The 21,269-nt window shown below is 43.3% G+C and overlaps 1 protein-coding gene across 1 annotated transcript in view; it reads right to left on the bottom strand.

Moving 5' to 3' along the window:
• Positions 1–21,269, bottom strand: part of RREB1 (ras responsive element binding protein 1) — a gene marked incomplete at its 3' end in the record, with an annotated part of 53,623 nt that overhangs the window by 26,295 nt on the left and 6,059 nt on the right. Inside the window, 3 exon segments of the mRNA XM_010292236.1 lie at positions 764–908; positions 19,513–19,676; positions 21,029–21,118. Coding sequence (XP_010290538.1) covers positions 764–908; positions 19,513–19,676; positions 21,029–21,118 — 399 coding nt within the window.

Genomic DNA, 21,269 nt, shown 5'->3' with positions numbered 1-21,269 from the left:
GGGAAAAGCAATGAACTTCTGCATGTTTTCTATAGCCCTCTTCTGATTACAGGGAGAAAAGCATGCACAGAACAAGGGATACTGAGCTAAAGGGAACTGCTACTAGCTTGTCATTTAGAGATAGTAAGTGGAAAGGGTCGAGTTAAGTTTGGCAGCCACCATACATTTTGTATAAATGACTGAATTGCACTAAAATATTTCATAAACAAAACCCTAACGGAGATGTCTAGCCTTCAAATAAGTATTTTTCTGGTTGCTCTTGCAACTCCAATAATGCAGGATTATGCTACTGTGAAACGGAATTGTACTAGAGATTTTTTTTTTCCCCCTCTGGATCAGAACAAAACCAGACTTAAGCTGTTGCTGCTTTTGAAGTAAACGCTGTTTTTGTAAAGTTCAAATTACTATCCTGCAAGACTGTGAATTAAACGGGAGAAAAAAAACCTAGAAGAAAAGCTGCAGTAGCAAAAGAATAGTTCATCCTCTTATCATCCAACATCAATTATCTAATATAAATCATCAGCAAACCCAAAAATTTAAACAATAAGGAATTTTAAAAATTGAATTCTTCCAACGTATAAAATTAGAAATTAATTTTCAATCTCAGACAACAGCGTTGGCTACACAGGATAAGCATGGCATCTTAAAACAGGGCTGTAACAAGACCACGTTTTAATATTTCTATGCTGATTATATGAACTCCACAGCTGACAGTTTAGGGAGGTAGCCAGGAATGTCTTTTGCTTCATGCCCCATAAAGAACCTTTTTTGCAGGTGTCCTCTCCTCTCTGTCCATCTCAGCATCATGACTGAACTTCCGTTTCGAAGATAATCGCCTGCGCTTCAGCGGCGATGGGGGAGTTGTGCTTGCTGTGCTGTTTGGATCCTTCTCATGAATCTTCATGTGCCTGAGCAGGAGGAGGAAGAAGACATTGTCAACAGGCCAATCAGTGTGGAAAGTCCACGTAAATAATTTTAATGCCACCATCACTTCTAAGGTTTGCCTTTAAAGAATACCAGCAGAGATCCCATAAACCAGACTGCACTTTGGAAAGATAGCTGGGGCACAATCCAGCATGGGCCCTTTGCAGCACCCAGGACCACGCAGGGCTGCAGCAGGGAGCCCAGCAGCTTTTTCCCATGCCCCAACCCACAGCACAGCACTTGCCCCGCGACTGCCTGGCCCCATGAGTATCCTCCACCATCCAAGAGGCCCTGCCGCACAGTAATCTGCAGGCGCAGCCTTCTAGTCTTGTGGCAGTCTGGTAGTTAAAAGACTGCAGCTTGGCATCCACTTCTCTCAGTGCAAAAAAAGCACCCCATCTTCAGCTGGCTCTCCTTTTACAGCTTCAGACAGTACCCCAAATGGATCAAATATGCCAAAGTCAGAGTAACATTTCCTATATACATTTGTTTCCTTCTCATCCTTAACACACTGGTGCACCCCAATATCGAATTTCAACTGCAACTTTGAAGTCAAGATATATCTGGTCACACTGTTAAGCTTGCAGCAAGTTTGGCTTGCAAAACTCCATATTGCCAAAGCGTGTTCACAAACCTGCTTCCCCAGGAAAACAACCATTTCTCATCACAAAGATACTGGAAAGTGGAGAGGGACAAAATGGCTCAGGAAGCAATCTCATGAATATCTGTATACCTGACCCGCTTGCCTCTTGGTTTTCCGTATCTGCAACCTGAGGAAGACACTGTCATCTAGTTCCAGGGTATTGCCCCCGGGCTTCTTTTTCTGAATACTAAAAGCTCAAATAGTAAATTTTCTTTTTTTAAAAAAATGTAGGGCCTTTAGCCTCACTTCAAATTTACAGTGCTTTTGGAAAAAAATCAAACTTAGGTTCCTACATACAATGGAAATTTTTGCTTCCGATAGGTAGAAGTGGGAGTGCAGGAGTGAGCTGCCCTTTGTCCATACGACTGACTTCAAAGCAGCACAAGGGAGACAATGTTAATGGCATTTGGGCACATCCTTCAGAAGTCAAACCCCCAACTCGGCTCAGGACCATACCATTTAACTTGACTGCATGCTATCATGTTCAAACATGAGAGAATGTTGTAAACCTAGATGAGTCTTGTATGTCCTCATAACTGCTTGGGTGTTATGACATAAAATCCATTTTAGCTTTGGATTCCAGGGGCATGATGCTTCAAGATAACAGACCAGACCAAACTGACCCATGGGGCAGACTCCAGTGGAGCTGCTGGGAGGACTGTCTCCTCACACAATGCTTTTTTTAACATTTCCTTTCACAATCTCTGAACTTTTTAAAAAAAAAAAAGGCATCTAAATTACCATCTGAAACTACAGCCAGGCTTCTGAGGGTGCTATGCGGGAACAGCCTCAAGCCAAAAGCACCACACATACCACAACCAATGCAAGATTAAAATGGCTGTTCAGCTACTGCCTGCTTTCAATGCCTGGCAAGGCTGGGACTGCTCAGAGGACCAGGTACACATGAAGTAAAATGTGGCTTCCCCAGCCCCCCAGTAACTCCCACTGGTCACACAAATGGTGGACGAACACTGGTGACGTCTGTCAGTCATACTGTGGAAGGTTCAAGGAGGAGAGAGCATTCTGTGTGCAGATGTGCCCAGCAGGTTGGGCACAGCATCACAGAAGCACTGCTGAATTTGTCTGCCCTCTTCCCCTGCCGATCGCCTGACTGGGAGCAGAAGGACGGTTGAAGCTCCGAGGGTTTGGCTCTCTCCAGGGAAAAGTCGGAGCACTGACACAGCCTCCATAGCGCAGTGCACTCCCCTGACTCGGCCCTCTGGTAGCCCCACCACCATAGGCACCAAAGCTAACTGATTTATCTGCATGAATCCAGTGCTACCTGGTCTCACAAAATCTGCAGGGAAGGCATCTGTACCGCCTACTGTCTTTGTTCTTTTTTTTTGGTCCTTTTTTCCCCCCTTATGGCACTGATCTGACTTCTCATGCTAGCTAAGTCAATCCCAGAGCTTCCTGCAGCTGATAAATCAACAGTGTGAGGAGCAGTTGCCTGTATTCATGCAAGAATAAGGGAGAAGAAATCAGTTATTTAGGGTTTCTGTCCACAGTGGTTGAAGATAAAACTCGAAAAGCATCTGGGAACAACGAAACGTAGTATTCAATTGCAGAGACAAAGCAAAACCTGGAAGGTGGTTTGTTGGTCTTTTTTTTTTTTCTTTTTGGTGAAGACTGCTTTCCAGTTTCTATGAGCTCTTGAAAGTGAGACAGAGGCTTTTGCATGTGCCTGTCTGTCCCCCACCCCAGACACACACACAAGGCCTGCATGCTTAACCTTCTGGCAGCTTGGCTGATGCATAGCTAGCACTGCTTGGCCAGTTACTTTTCAGGGAGCTAAAGAGCAACAGCAGTTAAGCTGGATCACATTCATCCAGAAAACAAACAACAGAAAAACCTGCTACACTTTAAGCGTGGGACTTTTATGTTCCTATTTTCTTTTGAAGTCTCCTTTCTGCCTGTAACACGTATGCAGAACTCCTGTTTAGTAGCCACCCATGCAAAACATCTTCCTCAGGGCTGAGTTCTTTCCTCCGTCCGTTTGTCCACCTGTTGAACTCTGCCTGTTTTGATGGAGCTTCTCCTACTTGAGAGGGGTGTGATGGCACATCCAACAGGAAGAACTGTTGAGATCTCCAGGTTAGTGCCAGTCCAACCTGGCACCTCTGCCTGCCATGACCTAATGCATGTAAACATACTGGCTCCTACAAGTCCCAAAAGTAGTCCAGCTGTGTTTGCAGCGTAACATATGTTAGTAAGGCAGGGCTTGCTAATGTGGGTTCAGCACCACAGTGACAGGGCTTTGCTATGTCTGGTATCAAAGTCATCGGCTGCCCCCAGCTTGCAGTTCTCCTTCCTGCAACGTGCGTGCTTTTGCCATGCCCTAAAAGCAAGAGCAGAATCTGTACCCACAGCAAGGAATGTGGTAATCCCTTCATGTTTTAGTTTTGCATATTTGAAAGGAAGCAGCCTGAGCTATTGAGCTGTAAACAGGAAGACACCCTGACTGCACCTTTGACTTCTACTGTGCAGGTCAAATATCACAGCCGCTGTGATAGCTCTCTGCATGCCATCATTAAGGAAAAAAGAAAAATCCGAAACCAAAGCAGCAGGTTCCAGAGCTCTCAAGAGGAGTCACAACCTGTCCACATTACAGCCAGCAGGTTCGTTCCTTTGGCAGGTTAAGCAAGTTTCACTACATCAAGTCAAGGGTGGAGAGGAAAAAGATTACTAGAGCTACAGCCCAAGATAAGCGGGAAGATAAAGCCTAGCAGTACAAAGGATAGACACAATCTTCATCTCTCTCTTTTACTTTGCAATATGGATGTCATTCTGCCTCGAGAAAACATTTATCACCCAACTTGGCTTGAACTGCAGAAGATGCCAAGTCACATCCACATCCACAACCTTTCTTTTAAAGTTAAACAATCCCTTCACCAAGGCCTCTTTTACTTAAAAAGTTTCCTAACTATAATGGGGGGGGGGGGGTAGTATTTGTGTTGCCTTCTCCCTTCAGAAGAGTTTGCCTTGATTAGATCTTACATGTTATGCTGAAAGTCTGAAAATGCTCAACCTCACTGTTTAGCCTGCCAAGATACAAGGAGAACAGGAACAAAGCTGTGCTTAGAAGTTATTTTCCCATTGTGACTGTAACAACATATTTTGGTCTGACAACACTGGCATACTTTGAATATGAAAGGCAGGCTCAAGTCAGCCTGGCTTTCAGCATCTTACAATGAAAAAGGAAAATGATATGACATTCATCAGTTCCAAAAAATAAACACTCAACACTTTAAGTGAGAATGTAGTGCAAAAAAAGAAGGGCAAAATAAGGACATGCACAGAAACGCTAGTATTCAGACACAGATGCAGGTTACAGTAACATGTGCCAGCAGCTCTGAAATGACCACTGCTGCAGCTCAGAAGAGAGACAGAGCCACAGCACATGAAACTTGGCTTCTTTTTCTAATTTAAATCAATAATTGTGGCTCTGAGCCACCCTATAGAGCAACCCAAGAACGGCAGACAAGCTTGGGAAGGTACAGAGCCCTGAAACCTGCACTTCATATGGTGGTTGTAAGTCTCCACAGCATGCATTCAAGTACACATACACTTGGACAGTACTGGAGGTGGAACACTAAAATGCAACCATGATACACAGGATGAAAGGAAGGATATAAAAATTTGAGCTTAATACTAGGGAGGACTCCCTTGCACTAAGTGCTAGGTAGCCTTGATTAGCCTCTCAAAGGAAGTGGTGGAACTGTATTTAAAACGAGACCAGACAGCAAGCCAGAAGAATTTGCAAAGAATAATCCTGAAATGGAAAGAGGAAATTAAGTCTTTTCCAAACAAGGTCTGATCCACCTCTGAACTAAACTCTTTAACATTTAAGAACTGCTATGTAAAACATGCAGATAACTTGCTACACACTACGCTTTTTGCAGCACAGCTGTACATGAAAAAGCTCTCCTTGTAACTTCCTACCTCCTCCTCACATAAGGAATTTCGCAGGTGAGCCAAGAGGATCCAACTGTGCTACGACTGTGTGCCAGTCAGCCCTCTTGACAAAATCACATTTTTCAAGTGCTTGACTGCCTTTCATTCCATCCTCCCTGGGAGAATCACCTTCCGCTTCCCCTCCTCTGCCACAACTTTCCTCTCTCTCTAATGGTCACGTGAATAGGATGACGAAGATGACACTGCACAAGAATTCCCCCAGCTTCTTTCCTTTTTTTTTTTCTTTTTTAAAAGAAACAGGCAGAAAAAGTTTTCAGCCCCACACTGTAATGCAGAGTATAATTTCAGTAGCAAGTGAATACTTTGCTACTTTTCATTGAAGAAGAGACTTTTGTAATAATAAACAAATGCAGAACTCAAGTGCTTTACTCCTTTTTCTCCTCGTGGATGGTGCTGGATCAGTGCCTAAGGGAGGTGACTCATAGGAGGGGGAGAAAAAAACAAAAAAAAAGGGCATGTGTCCTAATGAAGTGAAATGCAGCCCCTGCTGGTCACATCCCGGTCTTTACTGCATCTCCAAAAAGGGCTGCTGTATTTTCTTAATGCTGAGAGGATTTGCATGTTGATCATATAAGCTTTCTGGAGGTCTTGAAGCAGGGCAGCCTACAGCTTCAATGCCAAAACCAGAACGTGGGCAGGTTTTGACTGGCTGGCTCAAGGCTAGAAGAAGGAGTCAGAGCATCCCGAAAGAGGCAACTGCAAGACGCAGCTGCTCCCAGCTCCGGGTCCCACTGAATTATGAACAAAACCAGGAGCTCCTGCTTTGCATGCAGATAACCTGATCAGCACCACTTTGGCTCTTGGAGAGGAAGCATTCCTCAGCATGCGTGGGAATCCCTCACCTCTTAACTCTGGGGAGAAAAACCACACTGTAGCTGCACCCCGGGTTTCCACGGCTGCTGATGTGCTCCACAACCCTAAGAGAAAGGGCTTGCCTGGCTCGGAGGCCTGGGCAAAATGAAGGTGTGGAACAAAAGGGTGTATCTGCAGCCTCTGAGCAGGGTCCAGGGTTAAGCCTCTCCCTTATAACTATGGCAGTACAAGCATTGCTGGCTTGCAGTCAAGAGAGGTTTATGTCAGGTAGGTCTGATTAGAAGGAGCAGCATGTCCAGAGGGGGAGCAGCAAGCAATTTCACTGAGGCCTGGTTGGGAAAGTCCCAGCATCTAAATCAAGATTAATTCCTGAGCACAGGAACCAGTGCATGTATAAACACCCTCCTCCTCCCTCACGTCTCCATGCTTGTGGAAGCGCAGTGGGGAGGCCAATGAATCCGGGCATTATCAGTCCAGAGAGATCATCTGACAGTATCAAGTTCAGGTTCTGGCTTCGTATCCCACATATTATTCTAAGTTTCTCCACTTTACCACTAGATGTACCCTATACTCTACTGTATTGCAGATGGCTGTTCCTCATCTCCCTCGTGATTTCTGAGCAGTTTGATATTAAAATCAAGGGTATGATCCTCATACATGTGATGTATCTGAACTAAACACAAGCGAGCCACACATCCCACCATTCAGAGACTACGAACAAAAACCAGAGCCTTCCACCCTTCAGCTTTCTCAAAATATACTTTTTTTCTCCAACATAAAGAGTTACTCAAGTTCACCAAGTTAGTCTGGGAAGGACTGAGCTGGTCAGATGCCCTAGGTACAATTTAGCTGATACAACTGCTTTACCTCTTCCATTGTTTTCTTCCCTGAGATCTTTCACTTATATTGCTACCTTCAAATAACGGTAAATAATCTCCAAAGAATCAAAACCACATGTTTTCAATAATCTACAGTAAAGAAAAAGTGTGTCTATCATCCAGAACATGACGAAATATGTATGTTTAAAAAAACAAAAAAAAAGTCTTCTTTGTCTAAGCTTCAACTTTGTGCCACCGTATCATAACCAACAAGAGTGCAGGGGGCATCCAAAACAGGTTGACATTTGGACCATGACCTTCTTCAGGTGTCACAGAATGAAAAATGGCCCACAGAGTAAAAGACAGCCTTCAAAATTATACTGATAATGCCTTTTTTGAGTGATTTCTAGGTCATGTCATCTTTCCCACTGTTTTTATTTTATTCTGCTTAACAAATATTACTTTGTCACAAATTGTCTAGACATGTAGGAAAACACAGGGAACTCCTCTTCAAAGCATCTGCCATTTGACATGCATAGGAAATAAATCATAAACAAACAGAAAGTGAAGCAGCAGCATTTTTAGGAGTAATCACTTAATATACTGCTGCTAACCTTCTCTTTTAAGAGTCTCGTGAATACAACTGGAACTTAAGTCAAAAGTGCACTAACATTATGCCCTTGGGTTAATGAGTTTAGTCAGTTTGTTTGTTTGTTTGTTTGTTAAAACATGTAGAGAATCTGTATTGACAATGTATTTCCAGTGCTAATTACCAGCATCACCCACTTAAGAGAGCAATCCACTCAAGCCCTTGCCAGTTGTAATCACAGGAACCAGAAAGATGCAGGTCATTTTGCAAATCAGACATGATCTGGACTTGGATGAATTCCTGTTTGTCTTCTCTTCTTGGCTTGTTTGCATCCTCAAAAAACCCCCAAAACGACCCAAAAAGCCCTCAGACACTCATGCACGCTTCACAGCAAGTCAAGAGACATTCAAATACCAAAAACGCAACCATTTGGGAAACGCCCTCTTACAACTGCTGAGCAATCTCAAAGCAAATTTCAAGTACCACCAAATATTCTAGTGGTAACCAGTGTTGAACACTAGCATGGGATAAACAAAATGATGCTGAACAGCAAGAAATCTCCATGGCTATGCTAGCAGGAAAGCCACTGCAACGCACGTGGTGAAAGAGCAGGGTGGGGCGAATGGGTCCCAGGAAGGATCAGACTGGGAAGGACTGACTCATTTCAGCCGCGTGTCTGCAACCAGGCACAGCAGGAGATCCCCCCAGCTAGCACTCCCTACGGCACCAGGCTCTGCAATCTTGCCAGCGCAGTGGCATGGCTCGTTATCCCATGGAGGCCCCAGCGCTTACTAGCTCTGCCTATTAGGGCTAACACAGCCCCAGGGAGCCTCCCCACATAGCAACATGTGGGTGTAACAACCCCCTCAGCATCCCCTCAGGAGCTGCTGCAGCCCAAGGTGCCGCACAGACATGCTGTAAGCATCCCTCCAAGTTCAGTGCGGGCTTCCACGCTGTCTGTCTCCCTGTGCCATGAGGTTCTCCCAGCAAAGCAAAAATAGCCTTACAGCGGGGCAGCAGACAGCATCATTAGGATGACATGAGCGTTATTATTTAGATCCACCAAGACTAGCTGGGTGCACTAAGGCTGCAAAAGGCACCTGTGATTACATTCAAATGACAGATTAGAAGTCCCTATTCAGTGCTACCAGGACAGTCTACAAAGTTAACCAATACCGTGCAGCTGCCAATACATGATACCTAAGGATATACGATACACACACATGCACACAAAGCATTCTATATTTTTATCCTAGAGTAAAATTTTGCTTTGTTGTGAATAAAGGCAAGTTGTAAACATGAGTAAGAAAAAAGATACTGATCTACAAATATAAAGCAGGGGGGTACCATTTCTGAATAATTATACTGTATTCACATTTAAGCAACTACTTTGCTACGCAGAATCAGCAAGTTCAAACAGGCTGAGATTGATACAACTGCATTCCCAGCTTGGCTCAAAGTTACTCCTGTTCCCTACCAGCAGCGCTGTCAGAACACCTCAAAGGAAAAAAGGGAGACAAATATTTGCCTGATGATGCTGTGACAGGGAATTGATTCAAACCATGCCTCCAAAGCAAAGCTTCCCAAAGGACAGCAAAAGAAAGCGTTCATTTGCAGTTCGCATCGACCCTTGCATAAGTGAGGTAAAAGAGGAGGGAAATGCAGCGTAAGCTTCCCAGTATCACTTCACTAAACTGCCTGCCTGCAGTCTGCATTGAATTCAGAGCAGACCTAAATTAACAGTGCCAAATACTGCAAGAAGACTTCCAAGCCGTAAGAAACACTTTCATAAGGGACAGTATTAAACAAGCGCCTTCTGAGGCCCCTGTACTTCCTTAAGCTTGGAGACAAAAGTTTATTAACTACACTAAAATTAAGCAGGAATAAGATTTTTAAAAGTGTACCAAAAACCTGGCCTGGGACATTCTGAACTGCTTTTTCATCTTTTTGGAAATCTGTGGTTTTCAGGCACATCCTTTAGTTATCACGGTATATAACCTTAGTCAATGACTTCATTGCTGATTTTTCAAGAAACTTAATGTTTAAAGAAAACAAGTGTTACTAGATGGTAAGGACAGTTAAAGCAGTTTTCAATTTTAGCATCAGGGAAAAAAAAAAGAGGGGGGGGAGAAAATTAGAGAAAGGATGTCAGAAAGCGAAAAGTTTTATCCTTAAGAGCAAACATGGTTCAAGAAGTCCCAGGTACATCCTGCCTCCCCCCAAAACCGCACCCCCTTTAACAACCAAGCAAACATACGCCCCGGCTACTTCCCAGAACCAGGCAAAGCCCTCACGCAGTTGTTTCCCTTTCACACTCAACTGTTGAGCAATCCTGATGGCACACAGCACAAGGAGGAAAAAATAGACAACCACAGTAATGCTGGGGATGCTGTGCAGATGGAGCTGAATACCTCCCCCCTGCCCCTGCACACACACCCACATGCAGGCAAGCAAGGAAGCTGCACTAGATAAGAGAAGGACATCTTCGTTAAAGCAGGGTCTCTGGATCACCCCGATATCAGCAGTCACCAAGTAACTTGAGGGGCAAGGAAGTAAGAGGTTATCACTGCACACACACAAGTTGTGCAAACTTTTCCCAGCACTAAGGACGGCATCCTAGCAAAAGAGGTTTCACGTGCTCGGCCCATTTCCTCTCCTGTTCCTGAACATGTGGTCCTCCTTCCTCAGTAGCGGTGATCTCACAGCATTCCCCCACTGAGAAGAGAAGCACTAAGAAAAGGTTTCATGTCTTGTTAAGATGTCTGTTTAGTCAAGCATAGTAGTTGGAAACAGAAGTCCCTGCATGACCTGTGCTACTTTACTGGAGTTTGGGAACTTTCACCCTCAAGTGAAATTAATTTTGGTGCAACCCATGAGCAATATGGATTGCCTTACTCTCTCTACCCTCAATTTGAAACTGTCAAGAAAGATGACACGTTGAGGTGGCTTGATGTCAAGAATGAGCCACACAGAAGTTGTACACCTCCTCTGTTTTAAGACATCTTTCCACATGAAGCACTGAAGAGCTGACTCTGAGGATTTACCAAAAAATGTCTGAGAGTGTTTAGAAAACTTTAGCTAAGAGAGCAGCCTGACGAACTCAGCATATCTATAGATGCCCTCAAGAAACAGAAAGCAGTATTTGCATATTGTATGCTATTTACCAGTTGTATAATGGCACTACTACTTTATAGACCATGTCTTTGCCTAAGCTGTGTGCATCATGCAGGTGAGCATCATGGGTCAAAAAGCCATGTGAAAAGCCCTGGCTAAGCCCAAATGCCAAGATTCTCCTCACCATTTTTTTTAGAGAAGTTTCCCTGAATGCTGACAACCTACTGTTAACAAACAGCCTATTTTTAAAAGAAGAGAGAAAAGAAAGAGGAAAAAACTGCTGACCCTGAGAGGGGGTACGTTCTGCAGTTTGCTGGTTCCAGCATGCAGAACTAGAACAGGTTGAGCAGGTTAGATACTGGGGGGAGAAGAGGTAAAGCTGGAAGACGTACATTAAAGGTGGAACGACAGCAACCACAAATGCAGTTTGAGATAGACTTTTTCCTCATTCTCGTCAGTACTTGGCCAGGAATCTTTTCAGACAACAAGAGGAACAGAGTGAACATACATTCATTAGAGAAGCAATGCAGGTATTTCTGACGTGCACACATAACAGGCTGAGCAAAGATTACCTTAATATACAAACTCTCCCAGCAAACTTTCTCACCACCAGCATTTTCTACACAAGAATCACCCAACCGAGGTACAAGCTAGAAGATGAACCACCAACCGAAATGGCAACAAAACAACACATTACTTGTTAACCTTGAAAGCTAACATCTCTGCAAAAATCAGGTTAACATCAGGCTTATGGCAAAGGCACAAAAAGGCATGAAAGCACCTCAATTCCCTGCAAAGATCACCTGGATTTTCTAGTGTTTGCTAAGTTAAGGCTTGTATTTATTTTGTAGCTCTTCAAGGTGAGAAGGGGAGTAACATCCCTGAGAGTACTGGACCTTCAGAGGAGGTGATGTTCCTGAAAGGGTACTTAAGCGGAAAGATCAAGGTCTTGCTGCCATGTGCCCTGCGACTAGAGTCTAATCTGTCAAGTGGCTTGTGCTCATTTGAACTGTGACATGGGTAACAAAGCAGCACTAAGCTACGCTCAATACGCTCTGTTATACGGAGATTTATGTTACTGCCTGTCAGGAGGGTGGTATTACTCTGCTATGTCAGACCACCTTTCCCTTGGCACAAGTCGCACCAGAAACCTAAAGTTATTGAGAGCAGTGTGTCCCCTTTTTTTGCCTGTAGAAAAGCAAAACATAAAAATCCACAACCTTATAAAGCACAAGATCAGACCTGGATATTACTTAAAGGCAACACACACAAAATCTAGGACTGAAAAGCACACTGAAGTCTTTCTTATGTTTAGGTACTGAAGAGCTCTGGAGATGCAAGTATAATGTTCCCCATTGTGTACACTTCGGTTCTCAAGAACAATGGAGCTAATTAAGGTCAGCGTATAAATCTTAACTCTGCACTTCCTTGCTTCGCTTGATTCTAATCAGATCTCAGCATTCGTGTTTTTGTGTTAACTTCCTTTGCTGTTCTTTAATGATAACTGAAGAGGGATACTGTCCAAGGCTACAAGCAGTGTGTAATATGTCTGAAATCATGGCATCTCCCTTCGGCTCTGACAGCTCACAGAGGTACTGTAGCACAAATGCTCCTTCAGAGTCTCTTACTGATGAAGATATCTACGGAGGGGTTTTTTTGAGCACCCGAATTATACGATGTGTGAATTAAAGAAAAGTTTGTATGAAGTCTTTACAAAAGATGACCAATCTACCCAGCAACAGTGAAACAGACAAAAGCTTCTGCCTGGACCATTAAAAATACTGTAGTCTTCTAATTTTCAAAGGCACAGCGAAACTTTACTTACTGCTACAGTGTTCTTGAAAAAGCCTGACTTCTTTCTTTATGTCTTTCTGCCTGTCTTCCTGTCTTTCTTCCTTTATCTTCTTCAAAACATGGGGATACCAGCAGATTACCAAACATTTATTCTGGATGTATCTGCTGACAGGAGAGGGACCAAAAAAACTTCCCTCCACCTGTTTCCCCATCTTTATTTATAAAATGTAGTAGTGAAAATGTAAGAAACATTTTTTAATTGCAAAGAAAACCAAAAGAGCTATCACATCTCACCTGTCTCCTACAACTACAGTCATCAATTACTAGAAGCAAAATTAGTCCTTTGTGTTTGTTATCCCTGCTCAAGAATTAGGGCACTTGCATTTGCTGAAGCTTATCTTTCACTAGCATGCTGACAGTGGTTAAATCATCCCCCATGCATAAGGAATGGATTTGAAAGCCTGTAACACAGCCTGGTTCTTCACATTTAAAAGTGCTGCCTAACAGTTACTACACTGAAATAAAAGCTCCTTAGGAGATAACCAAAGAGACATTGTGCAAGACAATAAGAGAAGGCCTTTTCACACGCGTGAAGTGTCAATCATTTTCAGTGTCACAAGTTCCTTGGCTATTTATTTTTAGCTTCAAGATCTTGTATGTTCAGTTTTTCAAAGCTACCCAATGTTTAACACCAAATTTCCACTTGGCCATCCTTGCAAACCACCAGAAACCAAACCATGTTGTAATAAGGCAGTTCCTCTCCTCTTCTGGAAAAAAAAGCTTATCATCACATTTGGCAATGCTCTGCCTCCAAAACTCCCATCTTAAGCAAATGCCAGACTGCACGTGCTAGACTGCAGAGATCCTATTTGTACTTAGAGTCTGGGCATTGTTATTGCACTGCACCCTACAAAGCTCACACAACGTACTGGAAGCAGGCCAACACCGTAAATAACACCGGAGCAATTCACAGGTGGAACGCAGGGAGAGGATTGATTCAGCCAGATCTTGAGGACACTCTGCCTATTGGATATTTGCAAAGTCACAAGCAGCCTGAACGCATGCCTGCCCATGAAACACAGATCCGTGTTAAAGAGAGTGGGGAAATCATTAAAGCGTACGCATCTCAACTGCTAGGCCTTTATCAGGATCCAACACTCGCCTTCCAACCAGTACGTTACAATCTTCTACAAGCGTACACTCTTCATTTGCCAGTGAAGATGGCCGGTTAAAACATCAAAATCCACAGGTTGTCCTCCAGCATGCGCATTTTCTATCTTTCTCAAAAAAACATAAAAACACACATAAAGTGTTGTTTAAAAAAGACTTAATTTGAACATCAGGATAGTACCATACCCTGATAGCAAAAACAGCTGTTTGTCTCTCCACATGGCATTATAAAGACAAGTTTGGGAAAATTATCTAGCACTGAAAATAAGATTGAGAATGAAAGTGCCTTCTTAATTAAATGAAGAAATACCTTCTTTGATAGGACCCTTTGTAAGCATGCTTCAAAGCATAGCTTCTGTGATCCAGATCTTCCAATTTGAGTTTCAAAGACTTCTGCATGTGGTTGTTGCATGTGGTGTTTCGCATGTGCCAAAAAAAAAAAAAATCCCCAAACTTTGAGACCTGTTCCTGAGATGGTGCACAAACAGCCTACAAGTACCTAAGTAGGACGTAAATAAAAAGCCATTATGGAGAATTTTGCTAGGTATAGGGTAAGGAACAGAGAAAGAGAAAGAAGGTAGACACCTGTGATGTTTTAGTTTCCTATGAAACACTTCAGTTAGTTTGCATTACCGCACTCATATGGACAGCCTGGCGAACACCAGCCATGGACACTGCAGCTTTATTTACCAAGCTGGGGAAGCTGTGGCTGAAATACATATATCACCCCTTTACTCTTTTCAGACTTGCCACAGAGCCTTTAATAGCTACTCACTGGAAACTGGCAGGAAGGTCATTTCTCGCCTCCCTTCTGGCATTTATATCCTATTAACATTTTCAAGTTGCATGGAGAGCATGTTTTTGGCAGGGAGGAAAATGTGATTTTAAAGTGATAGGCACAGATCATCCTCAGTCACTGAAATGGCAAAGGAGCCATTGGCAAAGTCTCCTACCCGCAAAGGAAACCCTTTTGGAGAAGGTGGAGGCATCGCCCTTCCCCCTGAAGCCTGATGCATGTTCTACTGGAAGGCAACACAGTAAATCAAGCAAAGTCTTTACCTCAAAGTCTCTTGCTAAAGCTTATAAACCACCACCACCACTAAAACCCACAGCAGCAACCTAACTCCTCTGTCTGCATTTTGTGGAGATGCAGCAGTGGAGATGGAGTAAGAGGCTTGCAACCTCCTATTTGGTGGCACACTCCAGACCCAGAAAGGCTCCTCAGAGTTGGCACTATTCATAGATAAACTCTCTAGAGAGCTATTGTGACAGTACAGATGGAAAGCCTTTGGAAAGCCTTTAGTAATTGCAATCTATTGATGTGAGACACTACTTCGGAAATCCGCAGCTCTTTCAGAGCTACAGAAAACTCTGCACACACTCCCCACCCTCTTCCATATAGTTCATGCTCCTGCTGGAGATACAAGAATATTCAACTTTAATTCACTGTGACTGAGAGAAAGCCATAGCGCCTGTGTCTCCAGCGTAAAAGCATGAGGATTAGTATATCCTAAACAGCAGATTTTCTTACGTACTGATCATCGCAGTGCAGTTCCAGTTACAGGGATTTTGAACTCACAATTACTATGATCTAACTCCTTCCTCCAAATTCCTAAAAAGCCCCGAGAAAACAACACCCCAAATCCCCAAATCAGTCCCTGATGCTAGAAGGCTTGCTACTTCCAAGAAGACTTGCTTTTTCCAGTACTGGTCAAAAAAAAATCCCTGTAAAAAACTCAGCATCGTCTCCAGCGCTCCTCCTCCAGAGCAATTCCTCTTCCTGATACCAGACGTTGTTGGATCTCCCAGATATCACAGCAGATTGCATCAACCCTCCCCAAACAGCAGGAGCAGCACTGATATGGAGGCAGTTAGCTTGATGGCACACTCAGAAGAATGACAAAGTCAGCTTTTCGCTCTGGACATTGAGAACTCTCCAAAGACCTTTGCTCTTTCCAACTATGACTGTCCCCACAAAAGGCTCAGGCCACTCCTGAGTAGTCTGGCAGCTCTAAGAGAGTTTTCTGAGATGCCCTGGGCTCTGAGATACTCTGTTGAAAAACCTGGCCAAGAGTCACTGTGGTCAGAAAAGGAAGCAGGTTTTAACCTCTTTTTCTGAATGGTGCTGCACAAGAGAACCTTCCCCCTCCACCCCTGTCTGCTGTGCCCATTCAACTTGACTTGTTGACAAGGAGCCAAGGAACACAACAAAAAGAAACTGGATTTCATGTGAGAGGCTATGACTCATTTGCAAATGAAGTGCTGCATGTATTGTGGGAGTCAGGAAGGGCAGAATCAATTTCACAGGTGAAGCATACATGCAACAGCCCAGCACGGCCAGACTAACTCAGAGAAGAGATGGGCAGAAAATAGCATTCTCACTCCACAAACAGTCCAGCTATGGCAAAAAAGTTTTGCCATCATGCAAAAGAGCAACAAATAAGAGCTCCCTTAATAAAGTGAGGGTAGAGAAAAATTACTTTCAATGGAAATGATGGGCACTTGAGAGTATAACAATGATATTTTCTAACTCGAAAAGCAACCAAAACTTGTCTCCTTCCCTCCACTCAGCTGAATGTCTAATGATCTGGCTGCTATTGAGGTGGAAAATGGATCAGATATTTCATCCTGTGACAGAACAGCAATAAGCACTCCTGTGGCACAATATTTCCCTTGACAAAACCATTTCACTGGACTTTTTATTCTAAAAGGTCTTTTAAAAGTCTGGATTAAAAAAATAGTATAGACAGTTAAATAAGAGCAAGAACAAGGCCGAGGGGGAGAAAGAGAAGAGAGGATGTACATAGCATGTGCCTACACATTTTTCCCCCCGTTCAGATACTGGCAGACTAACTTTTTCCTCACTCCTCTCCCGTGCACTTGAGCATATTTGGTGTAAATGCAGTAGTACTTGGGAAGCTTCTGCAGCACCTTCACCAGCTACATTGATTCTTTAGCAGCACATTCACAACTTTCTGTTAAACCTACAACTTCTCTCTCTGACCCCACACTGCGTGCAATGCTCTGGGGATACCACCATGCTGGCTACCCAGGGTCTGGTTAGAAACCTTATTCTTTGCTGTTTTGGGCATGTATCTGTCATTACTTAAGATACCATAGCACAAAAATAGAGAACAACAAAGGAACGGTGCGCACAAGCAAAGAAAAATGGATGTGTATTATCACCCAGCTGGCGCAGGAGAACAGACACGGCATCACCACAAGCAAGGCCTGCAGGAGTTGCCCACAAAGCAGGACCTGGCAAGCAGGTCCTTGCTCTGGGATCCTGAGGCAGAAGCATTTTTGAATGTGATGTGAGAGGCATACATCCACAGCACTGGCAGGCCATTGGACCTGATCCTATAGCTGAGTTTGAGATGCCTACAAAAGAATTTACTTCACACCACCTTAGACTAGAAATACCTGTTTTGGAAGGAGGTAGCCGGTGAGTGGGCAAAATGAACATCTTCCTTGTGAATGCGTCATAGCACCAGATAACAAATTTCATTTCACTTTGCATTTATCCTCATCTGCCTACTTGCACATTCATGCCTTCTGCTTCAGCAACAGGATTCACTATTATAGTCTGTTATAGCAACAAGAAAAGGTTATTCACTGCAAAAAATGGTGGCACAGTGCTGCCAATCACTACCCTCCTTCAGCAAAACCAGCCTGTTGCAGTGTGCTCAGAATCTTGCCTGTCACGGGTCTGGGATCACTTGCTGCAGTGCCACCAAGCTCAGTAACAGGTTTCTGCAATGTCCCACCAAGCTGCTGTGGTGCAGGCCTACACAAGGAGGAGTTTTACAGAGCAGACAGGAACCCAATGGATGGAAAGAACTTTTAATAGGAAGATTTTCCTTGCATGAACTTAGGTCCTTCTTAGTGCAGCCAGTAAATACAGCACTCCAGTCTGGTAACTTCAAGCAACATCTCGTCAAGAGAAAAATGTAAATGTAAAACCAAACAATCTTCTCATGAGGAAGTTCTGATCTGTACTTACTTCTTTTGGGCAAGTCACTGAGACTGGCAATTCTGGCAAATTTGCTACTAAAGCACGGTAAGAGTTGCTATATGGGGAAACTGGCAAAAGCAAAGGTGACTACATCAATATCTGATAGGCCTGCAGTCAAGTCTCAGAGGAAGCTTCCCATTCGTGCTTCTGGGAGAGGATGAAGAGATGCCTAGCGAGCAAAAAGCCAAAGAAACCCCACAAGGAGTCCCTTCAGCAAGCAGCCTAGGCTGAGGACCTGGACACAAGTGTCCAACCACCCTAGAGCCCCAGCACTGGAATTCACCCTTGGATGCTGACAGTGGCATCAGCTGCAACTCAGCGGCTGCCCTGCCTTCCTCACAGCAGACAGTGTAATGACCCAGTCTGGCAAACATGTGGCTCGCAACACCTCCGGTCAGATGAGTCAGACGTGTGATTTATTCAATGCCCAAGGCCAGTATCTCCTCTGAACATCTTTGTGTCTCTCCCTTCCCATTTTATGTTTATCTCTCCAACTCTTCCCAATTCCAATCAAGTATAAGTTAAACAAATACGGAATTACAAAACTGCATTCCCTCCTGTTTCTCCTCTGTTTTCACGCAACCGCTTAACCTGGACAATATGATACAGAAAAGTTAAAGCTGCGAGCAGCTATTCCTTCCTTTGAGTGGCATTACATTATCTTTCCTATTGTCACCAAAATTACCCCTTTCATTCCACCTATAGCAACTGCTTGGAAAATGATTGGTAATAATCAAGGAAACAAAATCTCTTCCCTCCCACACAGAACCAGTCTGTAACCATCACTCTTGTCGTTTTGCTTATAAGCTCTATTCCTTTCCCCCACCTGTTTTGCAGTTTCTTTGTAGGTTGTAAACTCTTTGATACGGGGACTAAAGCTATGTGGGAATTCACAAAGTCTTAATCAGCTCAGAGGTGCTCCACCCATGCAAATAAATGAATACTGAACCAGGGGATGAGAGAGGAGAAGGGAAATCCATGTGATTTAACATTTTTTCCCAGTTGACAACTGTACATACTGCTACATCCCTAGGAAGGAAACTACATGAAATACATTTAGTAACTTGGGTTACAGAGAATTTTCCGGATCTGTAAGTGCAGTAAGCTGTCCATGGTACAAGCAAGTACTGATGTATGTATTTAAAAACAAGGTCAATTATTCTGAAGAGACATCTTCACGATGGCACTTGGATACCTAACTACATAATATACAACACCATCACAGATCCTCCAATACAACTATTTGTATCCATGACTCTGAAACTACAAATCAGAAGCTCCTCTACAGCTTGGCTATATATTTTTGTCTTTTGAGAAAAATCCATCCCATTTGTCAAACTAATAATATAATAATGATGATGACAATGATGATAAATAATAAACCAAAAAAGCAATACTTCTGGATATCTGTAACAACTCCTGATAATATGTGAAGAGAGCTAGAAGACCTTTCTCAACTCTGACTTCCTCCCACAACTTAAGCACCCTAGTAGCTGTAGCGTGCGTATGTGTGTCATGCCATACTTGCAGATCACAGATAGTCCACATTTTCTGTCCAAATAAGTGTCTTAGGCAGCTTGAAAGTCTCTCCAAGGAAGGAAAACAGCCCCCTATCCTCTAATCCTTTTGAAACTCCTGGGTCACGATCAGCACTCACCTGTGCATGTTTCCATTGGTGGTGAAGGACTGTCCACATACTGAACATTTATAAGGCCTTTCACCTGAGTGCACCAGCATGTGGCGATCAAGGGAGCTCGCTGAGCTCAGAGACTTTCCACAGATGCTGCAGGAATGGTCTGTCCCTCCAGTGTCAGTGTTATGCTAGAGAAAGCAATGATTTTTTTCATTGAATGCTCCTTCTGAAGTGCCAGTAAAATATTAGCGAGAACTATAAACATCTCAAAAGCAGCTTTAAAGAGCCACTCGGCACAATACCTTATATTAAGGTGTGCCCTGTATATACCTCTCCTCCCCAGCCCTCCCCCCTCAACTCCACCCCCAACCCTTCATTTTTAACTCCTTAATGCACCAGCACAAGTAGCTGTTTCATACAGCCTGCAATGCCTGCCACATGCAGCTTTTCTGCTGGGTGTGCAGCAGAAGAGGATACAAAGGGACTCAGCAACAACCCATCGGACAAATGGTACCTTGAGATACTTTAAGCTGTGCAGTGGTTTGGGGTTGGGCGAGTGGTAAGGGGAAAAACAGAAAGAGGATGTGATTACAAACTTCATGGCAGACGAAAAGAAACTTAAGAACAAATACTCTTTAAAGGTATTAATTTTGAACTGACTGTGTAGTAAGAAAACAGAAGTAAACTGCTTCTGAGTGCACATGCAGACTTCCATGGCCATAAGAATGCTTTACAGGGCCAAAATACGGCCATTAGCTACTGTGCTATATGTACCGCTCTTTCTTACTTGCATTCAGAGACTTGAAGATTTCTTCACATACCAAAAACAAAAACGCCAGGAGAGTAAGAAAAAAAAAATTAAGTAGCAGTTACAGTGCAGGAGGGAAAACTGAAGTATCCAGTGGACTCACAGTGGTGAACCACAACCTTAGCATCCAAAGCAGAACCTTTCTGACATAGAAAATGCCAAACCTCCTCATAAAGTATGCACATATTTCAAGAGGAGCAAGAGGCGGCCTGTAGCTGACAAAAAAATGCATCATCCATTTAAAAAGTATATTTCTAATTCTGCCTCCCAAAATTACTATATCCTGTGAAGGACTGGGAGGCTTTTCTACACTGAGATGACTTAAAAATTGTGTCTTCCTGCTTCTTAATTTGCACAACCAGTAAAGAGATTTGTACTCAAACAGGATAACAAACCAGGACTTATGCCTTATGATAGAAGTGGTTTTCCGGATCCTTGAGATACCTTAAGCTATGCAGAACAGGACATATATCCTTGTTTGAGCCACTGGCGGAGGCAGTGTTGGGGAAGGAAGGGAGAAAATTTACCCACCTTGGGGTTGGGTTTGTGGGGTTTTTTGTTTTAAAGAAAATATAAGGGGAAGTCTAAAATAAAAGCAAAACAATTGAATAAAGTTATAATGAAGCGTATCTGGTTTGCACATGGAATTGTTTTTCACCACTGCAAAATGCACACCGGCAAACCAAACACTCTTAATAAAAGTAAGAAATTAAGAGCAAGTACTCTGCGTACCTGACGAATGTGCATAGTTAGCTGGTGCTGTGTAGTGCAAATCTTTTCACACAGAGGACAGGTATAGGAAGACTTCTCTTCTTTTGTTTCCTGTGAAGGAAAAAACCCAACAAAATCAGAAGGAATATTGATGTAAGACAACTCAAAAGCTGTTACTGCTGGGGATGGAAAAAATAAAAACTAAGTACAAAAGGCCGGTAACAGAACAACTGGCACGTGTACATTTATCATCCTGATAGAT

Source organism: Phaethon lepturus, unplaced genomic scaffold, assembly GCF_000687285.1.
Source record: "Phaethon lepturus isolate BGI_N335 unplaced genomic scaffold, ASM68728v1 scaffold15918, whole genome shotgun sequence".
In the NCBI taxonomy this organism is placed as follows: domain Eukaryota; kingdom Metazoa; phylum Chordata; class Aves; order Phaethontiformes; family Phaethontidae; genus Phaethon; species Phaethon lepturus.
Note: the sequence above shows the minus strand (reverse complement) of the source record. Positions and strands in the feature narration are given on the sequence as shown.